The 25,060-nt window shown below is 38.7% G+C and overlaps 1 protein-coding gene across 2 annotated transcripts in view; it reads right to left on the bottom strand.

Annotated features, from left to right (window-relative positions):
* RASAL2 (RAS protein activator like 2) overlaps positions 1 to 25,060 on the bottom strand; it is a 460,670-nt gene that overhangs the window by 54,285 nt on the left and 381,325 nt on the right. For both annotated transcript variants that reach the window (XM_006887716.1, XM_006887717.1), the window contains exon 6: positions 884 to 1,037. In XM_006887716.1, coding sequence (XP_006887778.1) covers positions 884 to 1,037 — 154 coding nt within the window. The remainder of the gene's footprint in view (positions 1 to 883; positions 1,038 to 25,060) is intronic.

Below are 25,060 nucleotides of genomic sequence, written 5' to 3'. Positions count from 1 at the left end.
AACAAACTGGGAGGAGGGTAGAGAGAATAGTGCAACAATGAATGAGTGGAAGCCCAAAATCTCTGTAAATGTTTATGAAAATTAATAAAATATAATTATAATTAAAAAAAAAATCATCAGTCAATGTGTAACGAAATTCCAACCCTAACAATTACAGATATATTGTAGCTTTCAATTACAGATATATAAATATATATTCCTTTAAGGTTTATTCACAAATATCTCATCTGGGACAGGTATATTATTATAAAAATATTCATAATTTTCTATTGAAGGGTAATTGATCCATTTAACAAATTAGGTGCCCGCAATATACAAGAGCTAAGTTGCACAAGATTACAAAAATAAGCAAGACACTTTACATCTTGAAATGCCTGTACTGTAGTCAGAAGTGTTTTAGCCTTAGTAATCACCTCAAGGTACCTTTAAATTTGGAAACTAGGGTTTCAGGAGAAAAATAATATAGAAGCTAATAGCTATTATTAATAATAAGAAAAATACTTGTTTACTAAGTTAGTGCTAGTCTTGGCGTCAAGAACCCATTTATTTTGAAAGCAGACTAGGCCAAAGGGAATGCCAAGCCATTATGAACAACTTTCATTTCCAACATAATTAGATTAATAGAATTCCAACATTTTCCCCTGTAAGTAAGTAATTCTTAGCAACAGAAAGCTTTTTTAGAGAAAGATGGACAATATCCTTCCATTAAGATTTATAGTTTCAGAAACCCAGTGGAGGGCTGTTATGACTTGAAACCTAGCTGGCGGCAGTGAATTTGTTTATTGGCTTGAAGTAATTTATGATGATCAAATAATCAATATCATAGTAATGAAATTACTGAATGTAGAATGCCTTGTTGAACTACTTTCTTCCTCTTCTTTACCTCAAAGCAGAAGTCCTGTCCAAGAATGCTGCTGTGAAGTGGTTTCACTGAAACAGGCTCCCCTCTACCCAGATCCAGACATTCCACTGCACTGCACGGGCTCAGCAAGGATTCATGAGAACGCGACTCTTTTAGTTTAGGCAGCCCACGAGACCTGGATGTGGGAAATAGAATTTAAGGTATTACAGACTTGGTGGACAAGGAAAGGACAGTGGATGCTAACAACAAATGCGTAAACATGCATATGAAAACACCCAGTTATTAAACAGTAAGAACAGTAACTATATTCACAAGACACAGATGAGTCATATGCACAGAAACCTATAACTTAACAAAATTGTCTTTTGTTTTCCTGCATCTTGAAAGTTTTCCGCTTTGGACAGGGTATTATCATATCACTACTCCTTTACTTGTTTTAGTGGAAAATCTTTACGTTTTCCTTCTCTGATGGGTTTTCTGCTTATACAAGTCCTGGCACACATACTCCTTTTTTTCCCTTTTTCCTCAGTACAGTTTGAAAATACAGTTTCAAGGGAATGCAAAACTCTATTATACACATTCTATTTATCATCATTTCCACCTTAATGATAGAGGTATTAGTGTTATGTTATTCAAGGTTATCATACATATTTTTATAATTTTTTTTGTAAAAAGACATAGTATTTTTTTTTAAATTTCTCCCTTATGCTACAGCATTATCTTCTTCAATCCTTGAAAAAAAAAATAGTAGTGGTTGAACCCTCATTCTGTTTGCTTCTATTTTTGCAGAATAAACATACACACATACAGAGTCAAAGTCAAACTTCACAGTACTAGACCTAGACTTTCAAAAGGCCTGATTTCCATCTCAATATAGAACTCTTTTCTAAGCCTTTGGGGTCTTATTCATGCTTTACTGTATAAACACGAATGAATAAATGTCTTGTAGAAATCTCCAACCCTCAAAATAAATGCTCAAACTCTTGTGTAGAAGAACAGAACTTTTTCAACACCATTCAGACACTGTGGCTGATTATGTTCCCAGTTGTTTTCAACGGCACGTTAGGTGTCATGACTTACCACTACAGGAGCTAGTACTTCACTTGCCCTTCCCCTGGAAGAACTAACGAAGTTAAATATAAAGCACAATACTGAATCTAGGACTAGATGGCTATGCAGTTTTACTTGATAATTATAGTATTTCTTGATTAAAATACTCAGAATTAAGCACATGTATTTCAAGTAGTACTGCTTAGTAACAGGGATTCAAAGAAATGCTTTGTGTAAAGGCATTTGTTTTTGTAAAGCACATTAAATAAGCATCTTTGATCACTTCCTTGAAATAACCATGTTAACATTAACAGGAATTGGAATACTTAATGTCAGAGTAGCTCTTAGTTAAATTATAAAGTAATGAGATATAGGAAACTAGCACTAAAGGCTGCCTTCCTTCTTTAGTCTCCATTCTAACAATGTTTAATCAAGCTCCATACAGCAAAAGTCTTAAGCAATAAAGATCATTCTTTCCACAAAAATCATGCACCATTTAAAGTTCAAGCCTGTATGAAAAACAATGTGAATAGTGGAATGCCTGAAATATTATATGTGTGTGTGTGTGTATGTGTGTGTATATATATATCACACAATGCATGTGAATTTTGTATGCAAAGCAATAAAAAAAGAACAAAAAAACCCCTTTGCTCCTGTCACCTTTTCTATTACTCCTGTAATAAAGATATTAGCACTGAAAAAAAAAGCTTAAGGCTGATGTTCAGCAACTTATGGTCAAAATATTAGCATTTCTATTTCAATATAATAATAATATAATATAATATAATATAATATAAGAAGTATGCACAAAAGAGACAAATGTTACCCAAACTTCTATAAAAAAAAATAACAATGCAACACAAGCTCCACATTTATTTTATTTTGCTCTACTGGATAAGACAAAGACATATTTTATACTGCATATATAGCATACTGACTACAAATAAATGCTTAAAAATGAATATAATTACCATATAACCTTTCCCAGTATGCTTCACAGGAAGCATAGACAACAGGACACTGTAATCTTTTTTAAACACACAGAAAAAAACAATTTTAGCCCATTTTTCCCAAGAGGAGTTGATGGGGGGAGAGCTACTCCCGTGGCTGTGAGGCTTACAGCAGGCACACTCAAGGCATATTTAACGACAAGGAGAAACCACTAAAGGGTTCCTTTTAATTTTTAAATTCCTTATTTATAATTTTCTAAAACAAAAATTAACTTTATTTCAAATAAATTAAGCATCTACCTACATGAAGCAATTGTACAGCCACCTGGCAGTGCAGCCCCAAATCATAGCGGAGCCACATGCCAAGGTATAGCGAGTCGCTTTCTGTACCACAGCTCAGAAAACAACTCTCTGTTTAGAAGACAGGAACCTACAGAAGATGGTTTCCCGGCTGCCCGTGGTTACTGACAACATCTCTGAATGAATGTTTTCCAGGTGTTATTTCAAGTCTTCAAGAGAAATGGAACAACAGTAATAATAAGCAACAGAACAAGAAGTCTGTATCTTCATTCAAATGAGCTGCTGGATGGGTAATATTCTTCTCTTCCTTCAGGTTACAGCTAGCCCCTCAGGTGAGACAAACAAGGTTCCTAGGCACTAGGCTGGGCCTGTTGCCATGGTGCTACACCTATAAGGAGATTAGAGCAGGAAAGCAGTTGGGAGAAGCCACAGCTTCAAGGGCTCAAGGAGCAAGCTCTGTGAAAGTGGCAAAGGCGATCATTTTAAGATAGGAAGGAAGGAATGGTGAAGTCTACCAATTTCTATTAGCACGTTTTCAAGGTCAGAGACTATAGAAAAATAAACAAAACAAAATAAAACTGAAGCAATCTGAGAGTGGAGAGGATTTCTTACTAAAAACTCTTCCAGACAAATCCGAGAGGCTCCATGAGTGATCCTCAATTCCTAATATAAGGAATTTGTAACATTTCACCTAGCAAGTCCAATTTTTCACTCACATTTGTTCTGGTTGGTCGGTTTTTGGTCCTTTTTTTTTAAAAAAATGATGAAGAAGCACTCATTCAATTAATTTTCCTGTGGTTCACACCCCCCACCCTTTCCTTAAATGACCTGAGCTACACACTTTTAAAGGGGGTCTCTGGAGGTGTAGTGATAAGGAATTGTGCGCCAATCCAGTGTGGTTCAAATCCACCAGCTGATTCGCAGGAGAAAGATGGGTAATTTCTTCTCGTGTGATTACACTGTCTCAGAAACCCCCCTGGAGGGTCAGTTATGGGTTGGTTCAGACTAGATAGTACACAACAGCAACAACAACAGCAGACTTTTTTTTAATAACCTAACACAAATTTATTGCTCCAGGTAATAAGAATACGCAATGAACAAAACCTTGAAAAAAAGTAATGTCTTTATGAAACTTACATTCTAAAGAGAGGCTAAATACTCACAGCACACTTTTAAAAGAGAAAGTTGGATAAAATTCCTTTCTTGTAACAGAAATTTCAATAGTGAACAAATTTAACTTTAATATTCAACTCTAGTTTATTTCTAAATGCAGCTATAAACCGATATTATTAATCAAATGATCTGAATCATAACGCAAAACTTCTGTTGTTATATATACCATAGAGCTGTGTATGACTAATAGTGACCCTATTCACCCTAACGCTCTGAATGTTGCTCTATCTTGAGCCAGTCTCACTGTCTCTGATACATCTACTCTCATTATCCAGTTACTGTGTCAATCCATCTCATCTGGGGTCTTCCTTTCCTGCTCTGTCCCACGATCCTTCCAAGCATAATATCCTTCTCCAAAGACTGGTTCTTCCTGGCTACATGCCTAAAGTACACGAGAAGGGGGGGGTCCTCAACATCCTTGTCTCCAAGGGGCAGCTTGGTTTCATCCTTTCTAGGACAGACCTGTTAGTTCTCTTGGCAGTCCACGGTATCTTCAAAAGTCTTCTCTAGTACCACAACTCAAACCATCAAAACGTCACATTATTGAAATTTCAAGTATTAATTCAAGCTTTGAATTTCTCTATTATTCGTCACATACACACATGCACTAAAAACCAAAGTTGCTAAATGTTGAACATTACTACTGAATAAATACACAAGCCTTCACTGGGAGGAAAGTTCCTCTGAAAAGACAGAAATAATTCCCAGAGAAATAGGATTATAGTAAACAGGAAGCATGACACAGCCTGGAATGGCAGGGGTTAGGACATGGGGGGTATCACATGTGCAAATTCTCTATAGAATATGCAACCCCAAATCCCCTCCAAATCATGTTTACTCCCTTTAAGATCAATTAACTAGACACTATCATCAACTCTGAGTGGCATAACATTTATCCCTTCTAAGAAAAATTGATGATGGATTTATAGAGAGAATTATATGCGTTTAAAGGGGCGTTTTGGTCCCTTTTCAGCAGGAAGTAGCTAAGAGAATACGCCATCCCCTTTTCCTTATGAATCAGGGTGAAGTCTCTCTCAGGGAGGAGTGATAGGGAATGGCAAAGGACACACCGACAAAGGAGATTAATCAGAACTGACTTTGACAAGCACTGTGGCAATTGGACAATTAAAACAGACATTCAGATGGCGGGGAAGAAGAACAAACTGGGGAGGAGGGTAGAGAGAATGGTGCAGCAATGAAGGAATGAAAACCCAAAATCCCTGTAAATGTTCATTAAAACTAATAAAATTTAATAACAAAGAGAAGAGCAAACTTGGAGGGGGGTGGGCAGAGAGAAAAGTGCAACAATGAATGAATGGAAATCCAAAGTCTCTGTAAATTTTCATTAAACTTAATAAAAAAAAAATAAAAGGGCTTTTTCTCAGTTTGTTCTGGCCTCTGAAAACCTGCTGGTGGGTCAGCTGTGCGTCAGTCAGCTTGATGGTGAACAACAGCCTCGAAAGTGAGCACTGTAAATCTCTTGAGCATAGACATGGTTCTTTCATCCAACTCTCCCACTACCCTACCCACTATGTTGAGAATATTCAGGGTTCTAATAGTTTTGTTTTCTTGGTTAAATGAAAATCAACAAAAAAACCCTTCTAAACCAAACTGTTTCTTAGGTACAATTCTACTTCTAATTAAGAATCATCACTTAGTTTCCACTATGTTTTAGGGTAACAGTTTTCCTACGTAGAAATTCGAAGACCTCAGACAATGTGCTAGGTAAGGGTTAAAAATCCAATTGCTCTGCTGATAAAGAATACCTGCTGCTGCTGACCTATTTAAGAGATAAACTGTAACACAGGAGAAGCCTGCTACTATTCACTACAGGGAATGAGTATTATTGCTCAAGACCTCATCCCTATCTGAAATCTGTTTTAAAGACAAAAGTGAAGATCTGGCGGATGGGAGCCAACACATACACCATCTGATACATTGATGAAGGAGAAAAAGAAGTCAAAGAACTCTGATTAGTGTTATGGTAAGTAAAACACAGCTGGATTTTTTTAGTTTAACCACTCAGTCTTTTAACCACCCAATTTCCTGCACAGCTACAATGATGCTTGGCTGCACTCACTTCAATTTGCCACATGTTTACGGATTCAGCTCCAAATTGGAGACACTTTAATTAAAAGTGCTTATTGCCCCACAAATTCAAAGACAGCATCCTGGACTGTAGAGCAGGTGAGTTTCTGCTTTGCTTGGCAGTTCTGCATCCAGACTGCTTCACAGAATTTTTGAAGAAAGGGCAGCTCAACTAGGGAGCTGGGGGCAGTAATGGGCATGCCTATTTGCATTCCTGAGGCCCTTCACCTTGTTTGAAGGCTCCCTAGGTAACAGGTAACAAAATCAAGTATCCTCAACAATCTGTTAACAAATATATAGGATCTGACCCATACTTTTAAAAACTGCACCGGACATTTCACTTTGGAGCAAGATTAGCTTTACTGGTTTCTTGAGTTTTATGGGTTTTCAAGTAGACACTTGTGAAAATACTCAATTTTTGGTTTGTTTTGAAGAAGCATATCCCTATGTGTCCTTTTTCTAAATTCTAATTTTAAAAGAGTTATTTCCTTAGATTAAAAAGAAGAAATTAGGGCCCATTCTCCAGAGTTTAACTTGTGCATGTTGTTTCCCCCGCTCCAAAAAAAGTTCTTCCTAAGGTTCCTGATGGCACTAAGTGCACTGGTTTGAGTTCCTACTGCTTACATTACTCACAGATCATTATTAACCTTAAAAAAATGTATCACACAATTTCTCACAGTAAAAAACTACTGAAACATAATATATATTGGAACTTTTCCTTCTCTCTGGTCTCAGCCTCTAGACAGAATGGTCTACTGAGTGCAGCTCCTATGAGTTTGAGAAAGGGTTTTTGACCCTTAACCATTATTTGAACAGTGTCCTTATACGGGAATTTATTATCATTGACAAAAATGATACACACACCAGTTTGATTGACATATGTTTGCATATACAGTGAAGGTAAAAATAGAAAGTAGATTATAAATACTAAATCATGGTCTAGACAAAAACATAACTTGATTCCAGATAGATACTAGGGAAACTCTTTACTCCTATTTCAATTTCATAATGACAGTGAGACTAAAAGTCTTGCAACTAAATCAGAAAGAAAGACAAAGTTTCTAGTTTTATAAGGGAGCTCTGGTGGCTTAAAGGTAAGGAGTTGTGCTGCCAACCCAAAGGTATGAGGTTTGAATCCACCAGGTGCTCTGTGGAGAAAGATGGGCAGCCTTCTCCTCTGAGATGTACTGCCTCTGCAAACCCACTAGAGGGTCAGCTAGGAGTTTGTTCTGACTTGATGGTACACAACATGTGTATTTATGTATATCCAAACACGACACACATACATGTGTATACACAAAAAAATTTCCATTTAAATAGTTTTCAGATGCACAATTCTGGGGTATTCACAATACTGTGTACCCATTACCTTTAACTACAAAATATTACTATAAATATTTTTCCACTGCCTCGAAGGAAATTCTATACCCTGAAGCAATAATTCCCTATTCTGTTCTCTCCCTGAGCTCTAGTAACCTCTAATCTTCCTGTCTCTTATCAATTTGCCTATGCTAGATATTTAAGGTAAGCAGAATCATACAGCATTTGTCCTTTTGTATCTGACTTTTCACTTAATATGTTTTCAAGGTTCACATGCTATAGTATGCCTCAGAATGTTATTTCTCTTAACAGTTGAAGAATATTCCACTGTATATGTACACCACATTTTGTTTACCTCTGCTGTTGAATACTCGGTGATAAGAACTTGATTTGTTTCCATCTCTTGACTATTGGGATCAATGCTACCAAGAACATCGTTGTTGTGTTGTAAGTTCCACTGAGTCATAAACGACTCATAGTGACCCTATGAACAAAAGACCTGAACACTTGTATAACTTTTGTCATTTCTCCAAGTTTATATAGTTTCCACAGGTGGATGCCACTCCTGCTTCCAAGCTTGTTACCTGAATTAACCAGCTCATCTTGTCTGAATCATATAGATCTGCTCGCTTAAACAGCTATTAAGGAGCTGAGGGAAATCAAAGTAGTTTGGGAATTGTTTGTGTGTTTGTTGTCTGAGTTCTCCCAAAACTCACCCACCATCACTGAAGTGATTCCAAATCACTGCAACACCACAGGACAGAGTAGAACTACTCTAAAGAGCCTCTAGATAGTAGCAAGCTGCCACAACTTTTTCTCAAAATTGGCTGATAAGATCAAACAACTCACCGGCTGGAGAGAAGTCAAGTACTTTAGCCACTGTGTCACTAAAGCTCCTCTGAGTGCTTCACTTCAGTATAAAGTCCTTCAGAAAGAGGAAACATGTCTTTCTTGGGTCCCATTGTACCCTAGCAGCAAACACAGTGCTAGGTACAGAAGTACAACAAAATATTTACTGGATAAATAGCTTATGGGAGACAGCTGTTGTTGTTAAGTGCCACTGCGTCAAAACCAAACCACAACTGAGCCGCCAGCAGGCTTTCAGAGGCTACTACTCGCATGGGAAGAGAGTGTTCACCTTTCTCCCACAGAGCAGCTGGTGGATTTGAAATGAGTGCTTTTGAGTTGGCAGTGCAACTCTTACCACTAAGTCATCACAGCTCCAAATAGTAGACAGTTGCTGCTGCTGTTGTTAGATGTCACTGAGTCGAGAACAACTCACAGTGACCCTAAGAACAACAGACCTGAACCCTGACCTATTCTGTCCCATCCTTATCATCTCTGACACACTTGAGCCCCTTAGTGTACAAATATCTAATTAAAGCCTCACTTTCAATTCTTTTTCAAGTGGATACCTTGAAGTAGAAATTCTAGGTCCAGTCATAATTCTACGTTTAACTTTCTGAGGAGCTGTGAAGCTTTCCCACAGCAGCTGCACCATTTACATGCCCATAAACAAAGACAACAAAACCAAAACCACTGCCATCAATTCAATTCTGACTCATGGTAATAAAAGGCATTATTGCGTTGCTGAATACCATCAAGTTAGAACTGACCCCTAGTGCGTTTTCAGGGGCAGTAAATGACTCGGGAGGAGACTGCCCTTCTTTCTTCTCTGAAGTGGCTGGTGGTTTGGACCTTGTACTTTTGGGTTGGCAGTGTAGAGTACTGCTCAAAAAGGTGGTGTTTTTTTCTCCTCCCCTGTAATCTTGACAGAAGCAGATCACCACACCCTTCTTCTCTGGAAAGAGAGCTCCATTTCTCTATAACCTTTGAAATAGTTGGGGGTCTTTAAAAACATAATATTCGGTGGCCTTGTGGTAAGAAGTTGAACTGCAATTCCAAAGGTGGTTCAAATCCACCAGGTGCTCTGCAGAAGGATGGGCAATCTCCTTCTGTGTAACTTACTGCCTCTGAAAACCTGCTGGAGAGTCAGTTATGAGTTGATTCTGACACTACATCACATAACAACAGTATTGTTATATACTATCAAGTTGGAAGTGACTCACAGCTGACCCTCCAGGGAGCTTTCAGAGGCTGTAAATGACACGGGAGCAGACAGCTCATCATCTTCCTGTGTAGCAGCTGGAGGGTTTGAACCACCTGCCTTCTGTTGGTAGCAGAACACGTGGCCTTGTAGTGAGTGTAAAAGGGTTGTGACAGGGAAATAACTAGACGAAAATGCTCGGTTACAGTAGGTTGTGAGGTGAAGTTTTCCTCCCTTTTTTCACAGTTTGCCCTCCACCCTCAATATAAGCTACTTAATATAAGTTCTTGGTATAATACTGCAAGAGTTCAAGTGAGGGAATAAAAGCCAGGAAGCTTTAATCTCCTAAAGAAAATAGCATTAATAATTTTTGTGAGACCTCCTAGAAACTTTTATACATGGGACAACAACATAGAATTATGTTCTCTGAATCTATGTGATGCTTCTCATAAGTGTCTCATGCTGCACTCACTTGTTTGTAGGGATGCAGCAGTTGGCACAGCATCCTCCTTCTACTTCTCTTTCACAAAGATGCCACTCAGATTTGATAAATCTCCATTTTATTCTGTCATAACACTATAGTAACTGATAATGACATATCCAAAAATTTTCTTTCCTAACAGTCACATTAAAAAGTATTTGGAGTTAGTACTTCAACACATCTTTTCTGTAGGACACCATTTAATCTGGTGCAACAAATATTATTAAAAATTTTTATATGGTCAAGTTAACTTCCAAAAGAGATGGAATTCATTTAAAGGTCTACTAATACACTATCATCAACACTGGATATGGTTGAATTTTAAAAATTTTTGCCAGTATAACTGGTAAAATGTTGGATTTTAAAATTACTACTTTAGTTTGCATTTATCATTAGGTGTAATATTCATCATTAGGTGAAGATATTATTATGAATATTGGCAATCTGTAATCCCTTGGGTGCATTATTGGCTGCTGTTTCATGCTTTTATATTAAAAAAACCTTAATTGTGATTTTAATTAACATTTACAGAAAGTTAGATTTTTCTCATTGTTGCACATTTTCCTCCATTTCCTAGTTGACTTTTTAAAAATAATATTCATTCACTTTTTGCAATATTTCCTATCCTTCCCTTCCCCCTCCCCCAGTCCTCTTTACAATGTACCTCTTATTCTGGACTTCTGCCTTACATATAATACCTAATCATATATTCCTTTTAAACAGTTCAATCCCTCATCTGTTCCAATACAGTGTTAACTATCTATCTTAACCCATATGTAAAGGCTATTTGTATATTACGTAGTCTATTGTCTTTCATAGTCACAATTATTATTTCCAGTTTAAATTTAGAGTTTCTCCATTCCAAGATCATAAAAATATAGCTATGTAAGTTTCAGTAGTTTTTAAAAAAGTTGTTTATATATATTTAATCCATTGTTTTGGATAGAGAACACAAATAACACATTAAAAAAAGTAGGATGTCAACTTGCTGTTTTTCTACATTGCAGAAATAGGACCATATATGGACTTAATCTGTATTAAGAGATAGTATTCTACTCTTAATAAAGAGTCGTCAGTGCATGTTTCTCTGTGTGTGATTTTAACTTTTGTCCTTTCTCTGACTATTTTCTCAGCAAGATTAAGATTCTTATCAATAACAAGATATAACAAGGAATATAGTGGAGAAAGCCCTCAAGTTGGTGGCAAAAGCCTTACATCAGATGTCAACTAAAACTATTCACTAGCTATATGACACAAATAATTTATTCTTCTTGAAGCTTAAGTGTTCTCATTTGGAGAATAATGGATAAAGATTTCTCCTCCTACCTCTGATAGAGTTATTATGAGAATCGAATACAATTTCCATGCCAATTTTATAAACTGTATTATTTTACAAATGTGAGAGACTATTATGCAGAGCTTTTTCATGTATTATGACATATTTTAGTTCATGATATGGGATTTTTCACATTTCATATTACATTTATCTTAATAGAACTAATGAGAAAGATACAATTTGAAACTTCCAAAATTAAAGGATTCTTGAGTGAATCTGGAAGTAAACAATGGGGAAAACCACTAGACTCTACAGTTAGTATGTATTAATTAATAAATGGCATGGAATCAATACTTTCTGAGCAACTGTCATTACAGTTTAGTTGTTGCTACTGCTAGGTGCCACATCTAGTCTACTATGATTAACAGCAACCTTATGAACAACAGATGCAAGCCCTGCCCTATCCCATACCATGCTCACTTACCTCTGTCACATTCAAGCCTAGTACTGCAGTCATATGCCATCTTGAGTCTTGCTCTCTTTTTCTAGGCCTCGACTTTTCCCAGTGTAATGCCTTTTTCCAAGGACTGATACCTCCAGACAATATGACCAAAGAATGTGAGATAAAGTTTCACCATTCTTGCTTCAAAGGAGCACCCTGGTTGCACTTCTCCCAAGACAGATTTGTCTTGTATTTTAGCAGTCCATGTACAAATCAAAGCCATCAAGTCTTCCTTGGTTTTCCTTATTCATTACCCAACTTTCACATGCATCTGAAGCATCTGAAACCACCTCAGTTTAGGTCTGATGCGTCTTGGTCTTTAAAGTCTCATTCTTACTCCTTATTGTTATTGTTACGTGCCACTGAATTGGAACTAATTCAGCTAGTGGTTTTGAACGCCTGCCTCTGGGAAGAACAACTTCTTATCCAATAAGCCACTAGAGCTCGCGTTAGTACTTTAAAAACGTTGATAGATTTCACAGTGCAACACATCTATTAATTTCTTGATTGCTTCTACCATGGAATTGAGTGTATATCCAAGCAAAATGAGACCCCTGACAACTTCAATCTTTTCTCCATTTATCATAATGCTACCTATTGGTCCAGTTGTGAGGGGTTTTGTTTCTTGATATTAAGGTGTAATCCAAAGTGGAGTCTTTGATCTTCTGCACTGTGTGCTTCAAGTCTTCTTTGCAAACCAAGTTGTTACATCTATGTAAGACAGGTTGGTGATGAGCCTTCAAGTTTCATGCCACATTCTTCATAAAGTATAGCTTCTTGAAGTATTTGCTTATCATACAGAGTGAACAGGTGTGGAGACAAGAAAAACCCTGACATGTACCTTTCCTGATCTTAAAACATACAGTATCCCCTTGTTCTGTTTGAATTACTACTTTCACATTAAAAGATTCCCCCCCCCCCAATACCTAGAAGTGATGTTAAACACTTCCCCTTATGTTTCAAGCCAATAAACATGTAGTGAATGTCTTAATGGGACACTGTGCTATGGGATGGGAATACAGAGCTTCCATTCCACTGTAGTCAGCAGAGATATGATATGATAAACTCAAATGACAACAGTTAGTACAATAATGATGTACAGTTGGTGTTGGTGGATTGATGGGTAGTCACTTTTTCCAAGATAATGTGTGGTAGGAGCAAAGTTTGGAGGCACATGTCTCCTGATCTGATTTTGTTGCATGAGTATGAATTTGAAGCAGCCTGAAAAAGGGCAAGGTATAGAAACAGGGAATGGCATTTGAAATTGAGCAAACAGCAAGTTTAAAACCACGGAAACACCGAACAATGACAACCATCTTGGAGAAATAGCGGGAGATGATGTGGAGGGGCAGAGGAGCACTGGGCCACACTGCACTGCATATATTACGCCAAAGATTATAAATGTAAATAAGACTGAATATCTTTATAATGAATACAAATACATATATACTTAGCCATTCTTTCTCTGATTTAAAATATTTTGTGTTTTCAGTGAAAGTTGCAAATTGGTCTCCCATTTGACAACTTCTGCATAAACTGTTCAGTGACATGAGTTATATTTGCCAGTGTGTCAACTCCTTTTTGTTTTGTTTTTTCCATTTTAAGTACATTTTAAGGAACCCCTTGTTCCTTTTATATTCTATGTTTTAGAGTAACTGTTGACTTTTAGGTCTCATTTGTTGTAGTGTGCTGCCAAGCTATATTCATCAGGTTTTCAGAGACAGTAAATCACATTGGAGGAGACTGCCCATCCTTACCCATGGAGCAGCTTGGTGGGTTTGAACTGTATGCCTTTGGGATTTCAGTGCAGCTTCTTACCATTACGCCACCAGATCTTCTCTACAGCTGCTTCTTTTTTTTTTTTTTTAAATAAAATTTGTATTTTATAAAGGTGTTTGACTGTGTGGATAATAACAAACTGTGGCTGACTCTGAGAAGAATGGGAATCCCAGAACACTTGATCGTGCTAATGCGAAATCTATACTTGGACCAAGAGGCAGTCGTCAGAACAGAACAAGGAAACACTGCATGGTTCAAAATTGGGAAGGGCGTACACCAGGGATGTGTCCTGTCTCCAAACTTTTTCAACCTGTATGCAGAATAGATCATCTGGGAGGCTGGGCTCTATGAGGAGAAATGTGGCGTCAGGATTGGTGGAAGATTCATCAACAATCTGCATTACGCAAATGACTCAACCCTGCTTGCTGAAACTGAGGAGGACCTGAAGCGCTTGCTGCAGAGAGTAAAGGACTGCAGCCTCCAAATGGATTGAGGCTCAATGTCAAGAAGACAAAGATTCTCACCACTAGACCAATTGGCAGCATCAGGATGGGTGGTGAAGAGATTGAGATTGTTCACAGCTTTAGTTTGCTTGGCTCCACAGTCAACACTCTCAGCACCAGTATCCAGGAAATTAAAAGATGTATTGCGATGGGAAAGTCTGCTGTTAGGGACCTCTCCAAAGTACTGAAGAGCAATGGTGTCTCTCTGGAGACTAAGGTGTGTCTGATATAGGCCATGGTCTTTACTATCACTTGTTATGCATCAGAGAGTTGGACAGTGACTAAGGAGGATAGAAGGAGAATTGATGCCTTTGAGCTGTGGTGCTGGAGAAGAGTATTGAGAGTACCATGGGCAGCTAGGAAAACAAACAGATTCATCCTGAAAAGGGTTAAACCAGGCAGCTCCCTGGAGGCAAGGATTCTGAGGCTCTGTCTAACATACTTTGGACATGTTGTAAGGAGGGACCGGTCGCTGGAGAGGGATATCATGCTTGGTAGGGTGGAGGGACAGGGCAGGAGGCAAAGGCCCTCTATGAGGTGGATTGATTCAGTGACTGGGGTAATCAGGATGGGAGACAGGATCAGAGTGCAACTGGCAAAGGACAGAGCAGAGTTTAGGGCTGTTGTACATAGGGTTGCTATGAGTTGCAAGTGACTTGATGGCATATAACAACACCTGGTTTACTTACAAAGTTTGTATACATTGTTTTTCACACTGGATCTTTCCCATTTCCTTTACCCACCCCACCCCTCCCTCTACCCATCAAATTGTGTGATTACACCTCTGCCCATTCTCACCTCTCTACTCCTACCCTTCCCCACTTGGATCCTCATACACGTCTTACTAGTTATCGTTCTATTTCTACAATAATGGTATCATATAGTATTTGTCCTTATGGGACTGAGGTAGCTCTCTTAGCATAATGTTCTCCAGTCCCTTCCAAGTTAGGTAGTGATACAGAAGCTTTTTAAATAAAGCACCTTACCCATGGGTTGTTGTCAGTTGCCACTGAGCTAACTTCAACTCAGCGACCCTATGAACAACAGATCTGAACCTTGTTCTCTTCTTCACCATTCTCACAATCTCTGGTATGCTTGAGCCCACTGTTACAGTCACTATGCCAATCTATATTGTTGAGTCTTCCTCTCTTTCACTGTCCTTCCACTCAGTGTGATGTCTTTTTCCAAAGAACTGTCAGGTACTTCCTGACAACATAACCAAAGGATGTGAGACAAAACCTCTATGGGGCACCCTGGTTGCACTTCCTCCCTCCCCTGAAGGACATTATCTATTGTGTGCTAATCTGTTGTTTTTCACTAAAAGTTCATTATAGGGAATGTTTCAGTTCAAGATTTATTAAGAGTACCTTAGAGAGTTCGCTAGTTCTCTTTACTGCTCTAATAAGTCTGGTTTTTAAAAGAATTTGAACTTGATTCTGTGTTTTTTTGCCTGGTCTCTCAGGGTCCATTTACTGTGGCTCTAATCAGAATGGTCACTAGGTGTAGGTGGGCATTTCATTCTTGTGGTCTCAGGGTGGGTGAGACCTTGGTTTAGGTAGGTTACTAGTCATGTAGTCCAGCTGCTAACAGAAAGGTAGGCAGTGTCCTTCCATAAAGATCACAGCACGGGAAACCCTATGGGAAGTTCTACTGTGTCTCACTGGATTATAATGGGTGGAAATAAACTCAAAGGCCATGAGCTTGGAGAAGACCGTACATATTTATTTATGAAGTAAACCCACATATTGCTGTCCAGTCGGTTCCTACTCACAGAGGACTTCCATCAGGCCTCCAAGGCTGTAAATGTTGATGGGAGGACACTGTCCATCTTTCCTCCATGGAGGAGCTGATGGTTTTAAACTGCTGACCTTTCTGGATAGATGGATTTAATCTATCAGCTGTACCATGTTACAATAGTTCCTTTTATATCAAGTATACATATAAACATATATGTAATGAGATGTTAAATTATAGTTTCAACTAAGTTAGTAAGATAAAATAGATGATGAATACCAACGCAAATTATGAGACAAATGAGATTTTACAAAGCAAGTGTTTTGGAACCAGTTCTATTATCTTATATGTCTCAGTGGAACAAGAATATAAAAAGAATGATAATGTATGAGGAGAAAAAAAAAGAATTTTTTTAGACTTTCATGAGTTTACTCCCCTTGTTCTCCACTGTTGTTACGTACTCTTGAGTTGGAACCAACTCATGGTTGATCAAGCCTCCCAAGGGAAGAGAATGCTCATTTTTCTCCCATGGAACTGTGTGCTTTGGATTGGCAGTGCAACTCCTTACCACTAAGCCAGAAGAGCTCCATAATCTCTTATGCTCCCGCCAGTAGGAGATATGATATTATATGGGTAGGGAATGTCTAAAAGGTGGGATCTGATTCCTGTATAGAAAGTTCAGATAATGAGAAATGACCCCTTAACTCTTTGGTGGAAGAGTTCGAGGATTTTGTGCTGAGTGATTTTGTCCAGAGTGCCGAAGAGCAATGACATCAATCTAGAGAGTACGGTGTACCTGATCCAGGCCATGGTCTTTGCAATTGCTTGCTATGCATCTGAGAGATGGACAAATGAATAAGGATGCCAGAAGAATTGATGCCTTTGAGTAGTGGTGCTGGAGAAGAGTACTGAGCTTACTACGTACAGCCAAGAGAACAAACAGGTCTGTCCCGGAGGGGGTGAAACCAAATTCTCCTTGGAGGCTAGAATTCTGCAGCTCTGTCTCACATACTTTGGCCATGTGGCCAGGAGGGATCAGTCCTTAGAGAAAGCCATCAGGCTTGGAAGGATGGAGGGACAGTGCAGGAGAGAAAGAACCAGGATAAGATGGATTAACATGGTAAAATGGGATAACGGGTGCATTGGAGACAGATTGGCTCAGGACAGGGCAGGGCTCAGAGATGTTGTGGTTAACTTGATGGCTCATAATAACAACAATAGTTACAGCCATTGTGTCCTGAAATGTTGTCCCATGTAAATGAGATGAAGTTAAGTAAATGAGAAGAAGTCTAGTAAATGAGATGAAGTCTCACCATACTTGCTTCTAAAGAATATTCTGTATTTCTTCAAAGACATGTTTCTTTCTTCTGGCAGTCTATGATCTATTCAATATTCTTTGCCTATTCTATAATTCAATTGCATCAATTCTTCTCTGCATTATTCACCATCCAGTTTTCAAATCCATAATGCAGTGTCTAAAAAAGCATCATAGCTTGGGTAAGGTACAACTCATTTCTCAAAGTGACACCTTTCCTTTTCTTTATACTACAGAAGTTGAAGAAAGGAAAGCAAGCAGAAAACAGAGGCAAGCAGGGGATGAGCACTGTTACAATGTAGGGACTGTAATCAATGTCACAAAATGTAATCTGTATTAATTACTGACTTGAAAGTTAATCTGCTCTGTAAACATGAAATTAAACTACAATAAAGTTATTATTATTATGATTATATTTTAATAAGTTTATAAAGAATTTGGATTTCCATTCACTCATTATTGTACATTTACCTCCCTGTTCCCCTTTCCACTCCCCCCCACCCCAAGTTACAGTTTTCTTTGGAAAAAAAGTTCTTTCATTGTTATACAGTCCTCCCCTCCCCCACTACCACTTTACTGTGCAACTTTTATTCTGGTCTCTTGTCATGCCAATATAGTTATTATTGTTTTGTTTTGTTTTTTAAGAATTCTTTAGGCATGCAAAGACTTTTCACAGAGGAATATATTCAGATGGGCAACAGACACATGTAGAAATGCTCAAAATCATTGGCAATAAGAGAGATGCAAATCAAAACCACAATGAGATACCATTTCACTCTAGTTGTAGTGGCAAAGTTTAACAGGACAGCAAGTAATAAATGTCAGATGGACATGGCGAGATAGGAAGGAAGTCTTACAGATTGTTGGTGGGATTGTAAAATGGTACAACCACTCTGGAAGGCATCCTTAAAAAGCAGAACATAGAAATTCCATATGACCCAGCTATTCCACGGTTTGGAATATACACAAAGAAAATTAGAATCGAGGCTCAAACAGAGACTAGTACACCAATTTCATAGCAGCAGAATCCACCATTGTAAGAATATGGAAACAGTGCCAAATTTCCAACCACAATGGAATAGACTGATAAATTATGGTACATTCACACAATAAAAAACTATGCAGCACACAGGAGCAATGATTTTGCAAATTGTTACCTACTTTGGGAGGGACTAGAAAGCCTTATGCTAAGTGAACTAACTCAGTCCCATAAGGACAAATACTGTAGAAGATCATTATTGTAGAAATAGATAACTAGTAAAATGTGTATGAGGATCTAAGGGGGATGCTGGGAGCACAGAGATGAGGATGGGTAAGGAGGTGGGGTGTGGTTAATCATAGGGTTGCACAATTTGATGGGTAGAGAAAGGGGTGAGTAAAGGAAATGGGAAAGATCTGGTGTGAAAAATAATGTATATGAACTTTGTGAGTAAACCAGTTGCAGACATGCACAGAGCAACACATGGTTGATTTCTTGACCACTGCTTCTGTGGGCCCTGACTGTGATTCCAAGTGAAAGGAAATCCTTGACAACCTCAATAGAAAGTTTTAAACATCAGTCAGTCTTTAAAAGCATGCTGTTATGCATGCATGCACATGCATGTTTATTGCGGCTTTGTTCGCAATAGCAAAGAGTTGGAAACAACCCAAGTGCCCATCAACAAACGAATGGATAGAGAAGCTATGGTATATTCACACAATAGAATACTATGCTGCATTGAAAAACAAGGAACTAATGAAATATTACACAAAATGGGTGACCCTGGAGGACATTACGCTGAGTGAAGTATCTCAGTCACAAAAGGACAAATATTGCTTAGGGCCACTGTTTTAAAATGGGACTGACACTGGAGTTGAGGGAAGACTGAGAAAGAGGGGATAAATACTGTATACTCCATTGAAACAGATGAAGGAGAGACCTGTTTAAAACGGATATATGATTAGGTATTATTGTCAATGACAGGAGTCCAGAATGAAGGCTTCATAGCAGAGTGGACTTGGGGGGAGGGACCGTATAACAATGAAAGAATTCTACTTTTCAAAGAGAAGAGTGAACTGGAGGGGCGGGGGTGGGCAGGGAGAAAAGTGCAACAATGAATGAATGGAAATGCTAAGTCTCTGTAAACTTTCATTAAAATTAATAACAAAAAAAAATTTAAAAAAACATGCTGTTGTTGTTAGGTATCAACAAATCAACCATAACTCATAGCAACTCAATGAACAGCAGACCTGAATCCTACCCTATCCTGTGCCATTTCACCATCTTTGACATACTTGAGCCCATTGCTATAGCTACTGTGCCAATCTTGTTGAGGGTCTCCCTTTCTTTTGCTGACCCTCTACCTTTCCAAGCATGATGTCCTTTTCCAGGGACTGGCTCATACAAACACAATGCCTCATCATCCCTGCCTTTAAAGAGTATGTGGGCTATACTTTTTTCAAAATATATTTGTTCTTTTGGAAGTTCATGAGATATTTAATACTCTTCTCTAACACCATAGTTCAAAAGCATTGATTCTTCTTTTGTCATCCTTAGTCACTACCCACCATTCAGATGCATAGGAAGTAACTGGAAAGAGTGTGGCTTTCATCAGGTCCACCTTAGTCTTCTGACATTGCTGCTCCCTCAGCACCTTGAGACGTCCTTGACAGGATATTTCCCCAATGCAACCGGTCTTTGGATTTCTTGACTGCTGTTGCTAAGGGTGGTGATTGTGGTCCCAGCAAGATTAAATCACTAATTACTTCAATCTTCTATTTATCATGATGTTGCTTATAGTCCCAGTGATGTGATTTTTGTTTTATTGATGTTGAGATGTAATCCATATTGAAGGCTGTAGTCTTTGATCTTCTGCAGCAAACAGTTCCATTCTTCCTCACTTTCAGAAAGCAAAGCGGTGTCATCTGCTTAATGCAGGTGGTTGATAAGACTTCCTCTGATTCTCATGCCACATTTTCCTACATATAGTTCAGCTTCTTGAATGATTTATTCTACACACTGTTTGGATAGGTATGGAGAAAGGACACAGCCCTGATGTACATCCTTCTTGATTTTAAACCATGTAGTGTCCAGACAACACACCTCCTGGTCTAGGTCAAGGTTTCACATTAGCACAATTAATTGTTCTGGGACTCCCAAGCATAAAAGAAGGTCCAAGTAGACTTTCTTACCTCTCTCCTCAGTTTTACTACAGTTTGCACACAGCCTGGAGGACAGTGAAAACCATGGGTACTAAGCAGGACAGAAAGAGTAAATGATGAGAGATGAGAGGCTGAGGGAAGACTCCACTTTTTGCTCTTTGAGTACGTAATTCGTAAATGAAAAGTTTGAGAAATTAGCTTTAAAAAGGGGAATTTAAGAGGCTGAGTATATTGCTTTAAACCTTACTTTTTTTTTTGGTATCTCCTAAAAGAGAACAAGGGGATTTTTTTTTTAAATTTTTGGTGCTTAAAGGACATGCTTTATTTTATTATGTGAGAAACTAGCAATTTTATTGAAGGAAGAAGTCTCAAGGGCCGGCACACAAGGCACTGTTGCAAAACTAGGGTATTTCAACAAACAGATGTCAACATGGAAGGACTAACTCCTCGATGGTTACAAAACAGGGGAAACAGATACTGACTAACAAAGTGAAAGAAATCCATATTTCTATCTATTCCAAAAAGAAATGATTAAAAAACATGGGGATTACAGAATATATTTTTTTAAAAAGATTATTATTTTCTTCCTCCTGCCTCCCCAAGCCCAACTAGCAACATACCTTTTGTTGCAGATTGTTGTCCTACATACAATGCCTAATCATATATTCCTTTCAAACAGTTCCCCTCATTTGTTCTACTGCAGTGTTTGCCATCTATTCACTCTCTTCCCATTCTCTGCCCACCCTATCTCTGTCTGTCCTATTTGGAACAGTGGTGTTTATACAACATTTGTCCTTTTGTGACTAAGATGTTTCACTCAGCATAATGCCCTCCAGGTTTCCCCATGTTGTGTAATGCTTTATGAGTTTGTTGTTTGTTTATTTTCACTGTTGCTCAATATTCCATTGTGTGAATGTACCATACTTTTTCTATCCGCTTGCTGTTGTGCACTTGTGTTGCTTCTATATCTTTGCTATTGCAATAACGCAGAAATAAACATGGGTGTGCATACATTTGTTTGAACAGTGGCTCTGGTTTCTTTTTTCAAGTAGTGGAAATGCTGGGTCAAATGGTATTTCTATTTCCAACTTTTTGAGAAAGCGCCAAACCACCTTCCATAGTGGTTGTACCATTTTACATTCTCACCACCAGTGATTAAGAGTTTCAATCTTTCTACAACTCCACCAGCATTTGTTGTTTGCTGTCCTGTTGAACTTTGGTATTGTTGCTGGGGAAGAAGTAGAATTTCTTAAAATCATGGTTTGTAAGCCAGGAATAAGGACATAACCGTGAAGATTTTATTTGTGGGAGGAACTGAAGAATTAAGAAAATTCTACTCCATATTACTTTTTTTTGTTTACCTCAAGTCTTTACCAGGTTTGTGGAGCACTTCCAGAGCGAAGTTGGCAACCAGAAAGGCATCTGGAATCCTAGGATCCCTGACAACATAATATCACCATTGCTTTCCAGCATATTTCCTAGCATTTAAACAAAAGGCAGAAATACTACAGGGTCTACTCACTTCTTATGTGCAATACTCTCCCACATGACATAGATTTAATGTGAAAATGCTGACTATACTGATTCTTGAAAATCACTTTACTGGCTTTTATTTGATTAGATGGCTTTAGAACAATGACGGTAGTGTGACATGCTATTGATTCTGCCTCCTGTCTTGTCTCCACCTCTACACTCCCACTGACACAGTTGTTGTTGTTATGCGCCATCAAGTCACCTGTGACTCATACTGACCCAGTGTACAACAGCCCTAAACCCTGCTCTATATCCCTTGCCAATCTCATTGTCTCTGGCACACCTATCCTCATTACCCCAGTGATGGAATCAATCCATCTCATCAAGAGTCTTCCTCTCCTGTGTTGCCCCTCTACCCTCCCAAGCATGACTTCCCACTCCAAGGACTGGTCCCTCCCTGCAACATGCCCAAAGTATGTCAGATGAAGCTTCAGAATCCTTGCCTCCCAGCAGCAGCCTGGCTTCACCCTCTCTAGGATGAACTTGTTTGCTTTCCTACCATTACCTTCCTTAAAGTCTTCCTTATCTCTTACAATAGCTTCCGGCTAATTGGTTCTCTAAACTCACAATCAAGTTCCATGAAACTAAATAAATCATCTGACACTCTGCTGGTGGATTAATCTACCCAAAGTATATTTCTGATTAGGCAATTTCTGACCTAAAAAATATTTACATGTTCCCCCACGGCTTACAGGATAAAATACAGGCTCTTAGTCTGATATTCAAGAATTACCTGGTATATGGAACATTAGGATGAAAAAAATTTCCACTTAAAATTTTGAAGGTTTTGTTCTAATTGTTCCACTAACAATTAAGAATTCCAATGCAATTTTTTCCTCTCACTCTTCTGCAGATAGCTGTTTCCTTTTCTTTCTTTTTAGAAAGAACTAAAAATTAATCTATTGTTGTCAAGCTGGTTCTGACAGAAGCCCCTATTTATTAATTTACAATAAGGAAGTGACTGCCAGTAGATGTTATTCACACATTGTCCCACCAGGACTACTCAAGAAGAAAGCCAGCTCAGAGTCCAGTTTTGCTGGTGAGCCCAGGAACTAGGTAAATCTTAAGAAAGGACAGGGTCAGCTTGTGGCAGCAACATCTACCAATATGGCAGTGTGGATGGTCAGGGCCGTAGTGTAGATATTGACTAGTTTCCTGGCTACTCACACCTGGCTTCATGCATTGTGTGATCTATTTTCTCTTAAAGACTTTTTTAAAACTAAAACTGAAGTGGTCTTTCATAATTGTTGTTGTTGTTATGTACCGTCGAGTCGTTTGTGACTCATAGCGACCCTATGTACAACAGCCCTAAACCCTGCTCTATCCTGTGCCAACCGCATTGCCTCTGACACACCCATCCCGATTACCCCAGTCACTGAATCAATCCATCTCATAGAGGGTCTTCCCCTCCTGCACTGTCCCTCTACCCTCCAAAGCATGATGTCCCTCTCCAAGGACCTGTCTCTCCTTACAACATGTCTAAAGTATGTCAGATGAAGCCCCAGAATCCTTGCCTCCAAGGAGTAGCCTGGTTTAACCCTCTCTAGGATGGATCTGTTTGTTTTCTTGGCAGTCCATGGTACATCCAATACTCTTCTCCAGCACCACAGCTCAAAGGCATCAATTCTCCTTCTATCCTCCCTAGTCATTGTCCACTCTCTGATGCATAACCAGTGACTGCAAAGGTGCACCTTAGTCTCCAGAGAGACACCGTTGCTCTTGAGTACTTTAGAGAGGTCCCTAACAGCAGACTTTCCCATCACAATACATTTTTTTATTTCCTGGCTGCTGGTGCCAAGAGTGCTGACCGTGGAGCCAAGCAAACTGAAGCTGTGAACAATCTCAATCTCTTTGCCATCCATCCTGATGCTACCGATTGGTCCAGTGGTGAGAATCTTTGTCTTCTTGACATTGAACATCAGTCCATACTGAAGGCTGCAGTCCTTGACCCTCCGCAGCAAGTGCATGAGGTCCTCCTCAGTTTCAGCAAGCAGGGTTGTGTCATCTGCATAACGCAGATTGTTAATAGATCTTCCACCAATCCTAACACCACGCTTCTCCTAATAGAGCCCAGCCTCTCGGATAATCTGCTCTGCATAAAGGTTGAAAAGGTATGGAGATAGGACACATCCCTGGCGTACACCCTTCTCAATTTTGAACCATGTGGTGTTGCCCTCCTCTGTTCTGACGACTGCCTCTTGGTCCAAGTATAGGTTTCGCATTAGCACGATTAAATGTTCCGGGATTCCCATTCTTCTCAGAGTAAGCCACAGTTTGTTATGATCCACACAGTCAAATGCCTTTGCATAATCAATGAAACACAAATAGACATTCTTCTGGTATTCTCTGCTTTCAGCCAAGATCCATCTAACATTGACTACAATATCCCTAGTGCCACGACCCCTTCTAAACCAAGCCTGGACTTCTGGCAGTTCTCTTTCATAATTACATGCTGGAAATCTGGTGGCTTCTCTAATCTGGAAATGTATCTTTTCTTCTTAAAAGGATGGAAGAAGAGCTCTAGTGGCCTAATGATAAGGAATATATATATATATATACACACACACACACACACATATATATATATTTATGTATGTATGTATGTATGTATGTATTTATTTTTTTAGGCAAAGGATAAGGAGTTGTGCTGCCAACCCTATGGAAAGCGGTTCTAATTCACCAGCTGCTCCAGGAGAGAAGGATGAATAATATCCTGTCATGTGATTCACTGTCTCTGAAACCCAAGGTTTGCTACGTGGCATTTCCCACTTGATGGTACACAACAACAGTAGCAGCCATATTGCACCATGACCCACCCTATTCCAGTATGACATTATGTAACTAACTGCACATTCAAATAAGGAAACAGTCACACTTATAAATAGGTTAAGACCTGAACATTTTTGGGGATAAAATTCAACCGATAAGAAGATATAATTCACATACTATAAAATCTACCCATTAACAGCATACAATTCAATGCTTTTAGCATATTCCCAGAGTTGT

The sequence above is a fragment of the Elephantulus edwardii genome, unplaced genomic scaffold, assembly GCF_000299155.1.
Source record: "Elephantulus edwardii isolate Elephantulus edwardi_28Jun2011 unplaced genomic scaffold, EleEdw1.0 scaffold00061, whole genome shotgun sequence".
Classification (NCBI taxonomy): domain Eukaryota; kingdom Metazoa; phylum Chordata; class Mammalia; order Macroscelidea; family Macroscelididae; genus Elephantulus; species Elephantulus edwardii.
This window is presented reverse-complemented; position numbering and strand designations above follow the sequence as displayed.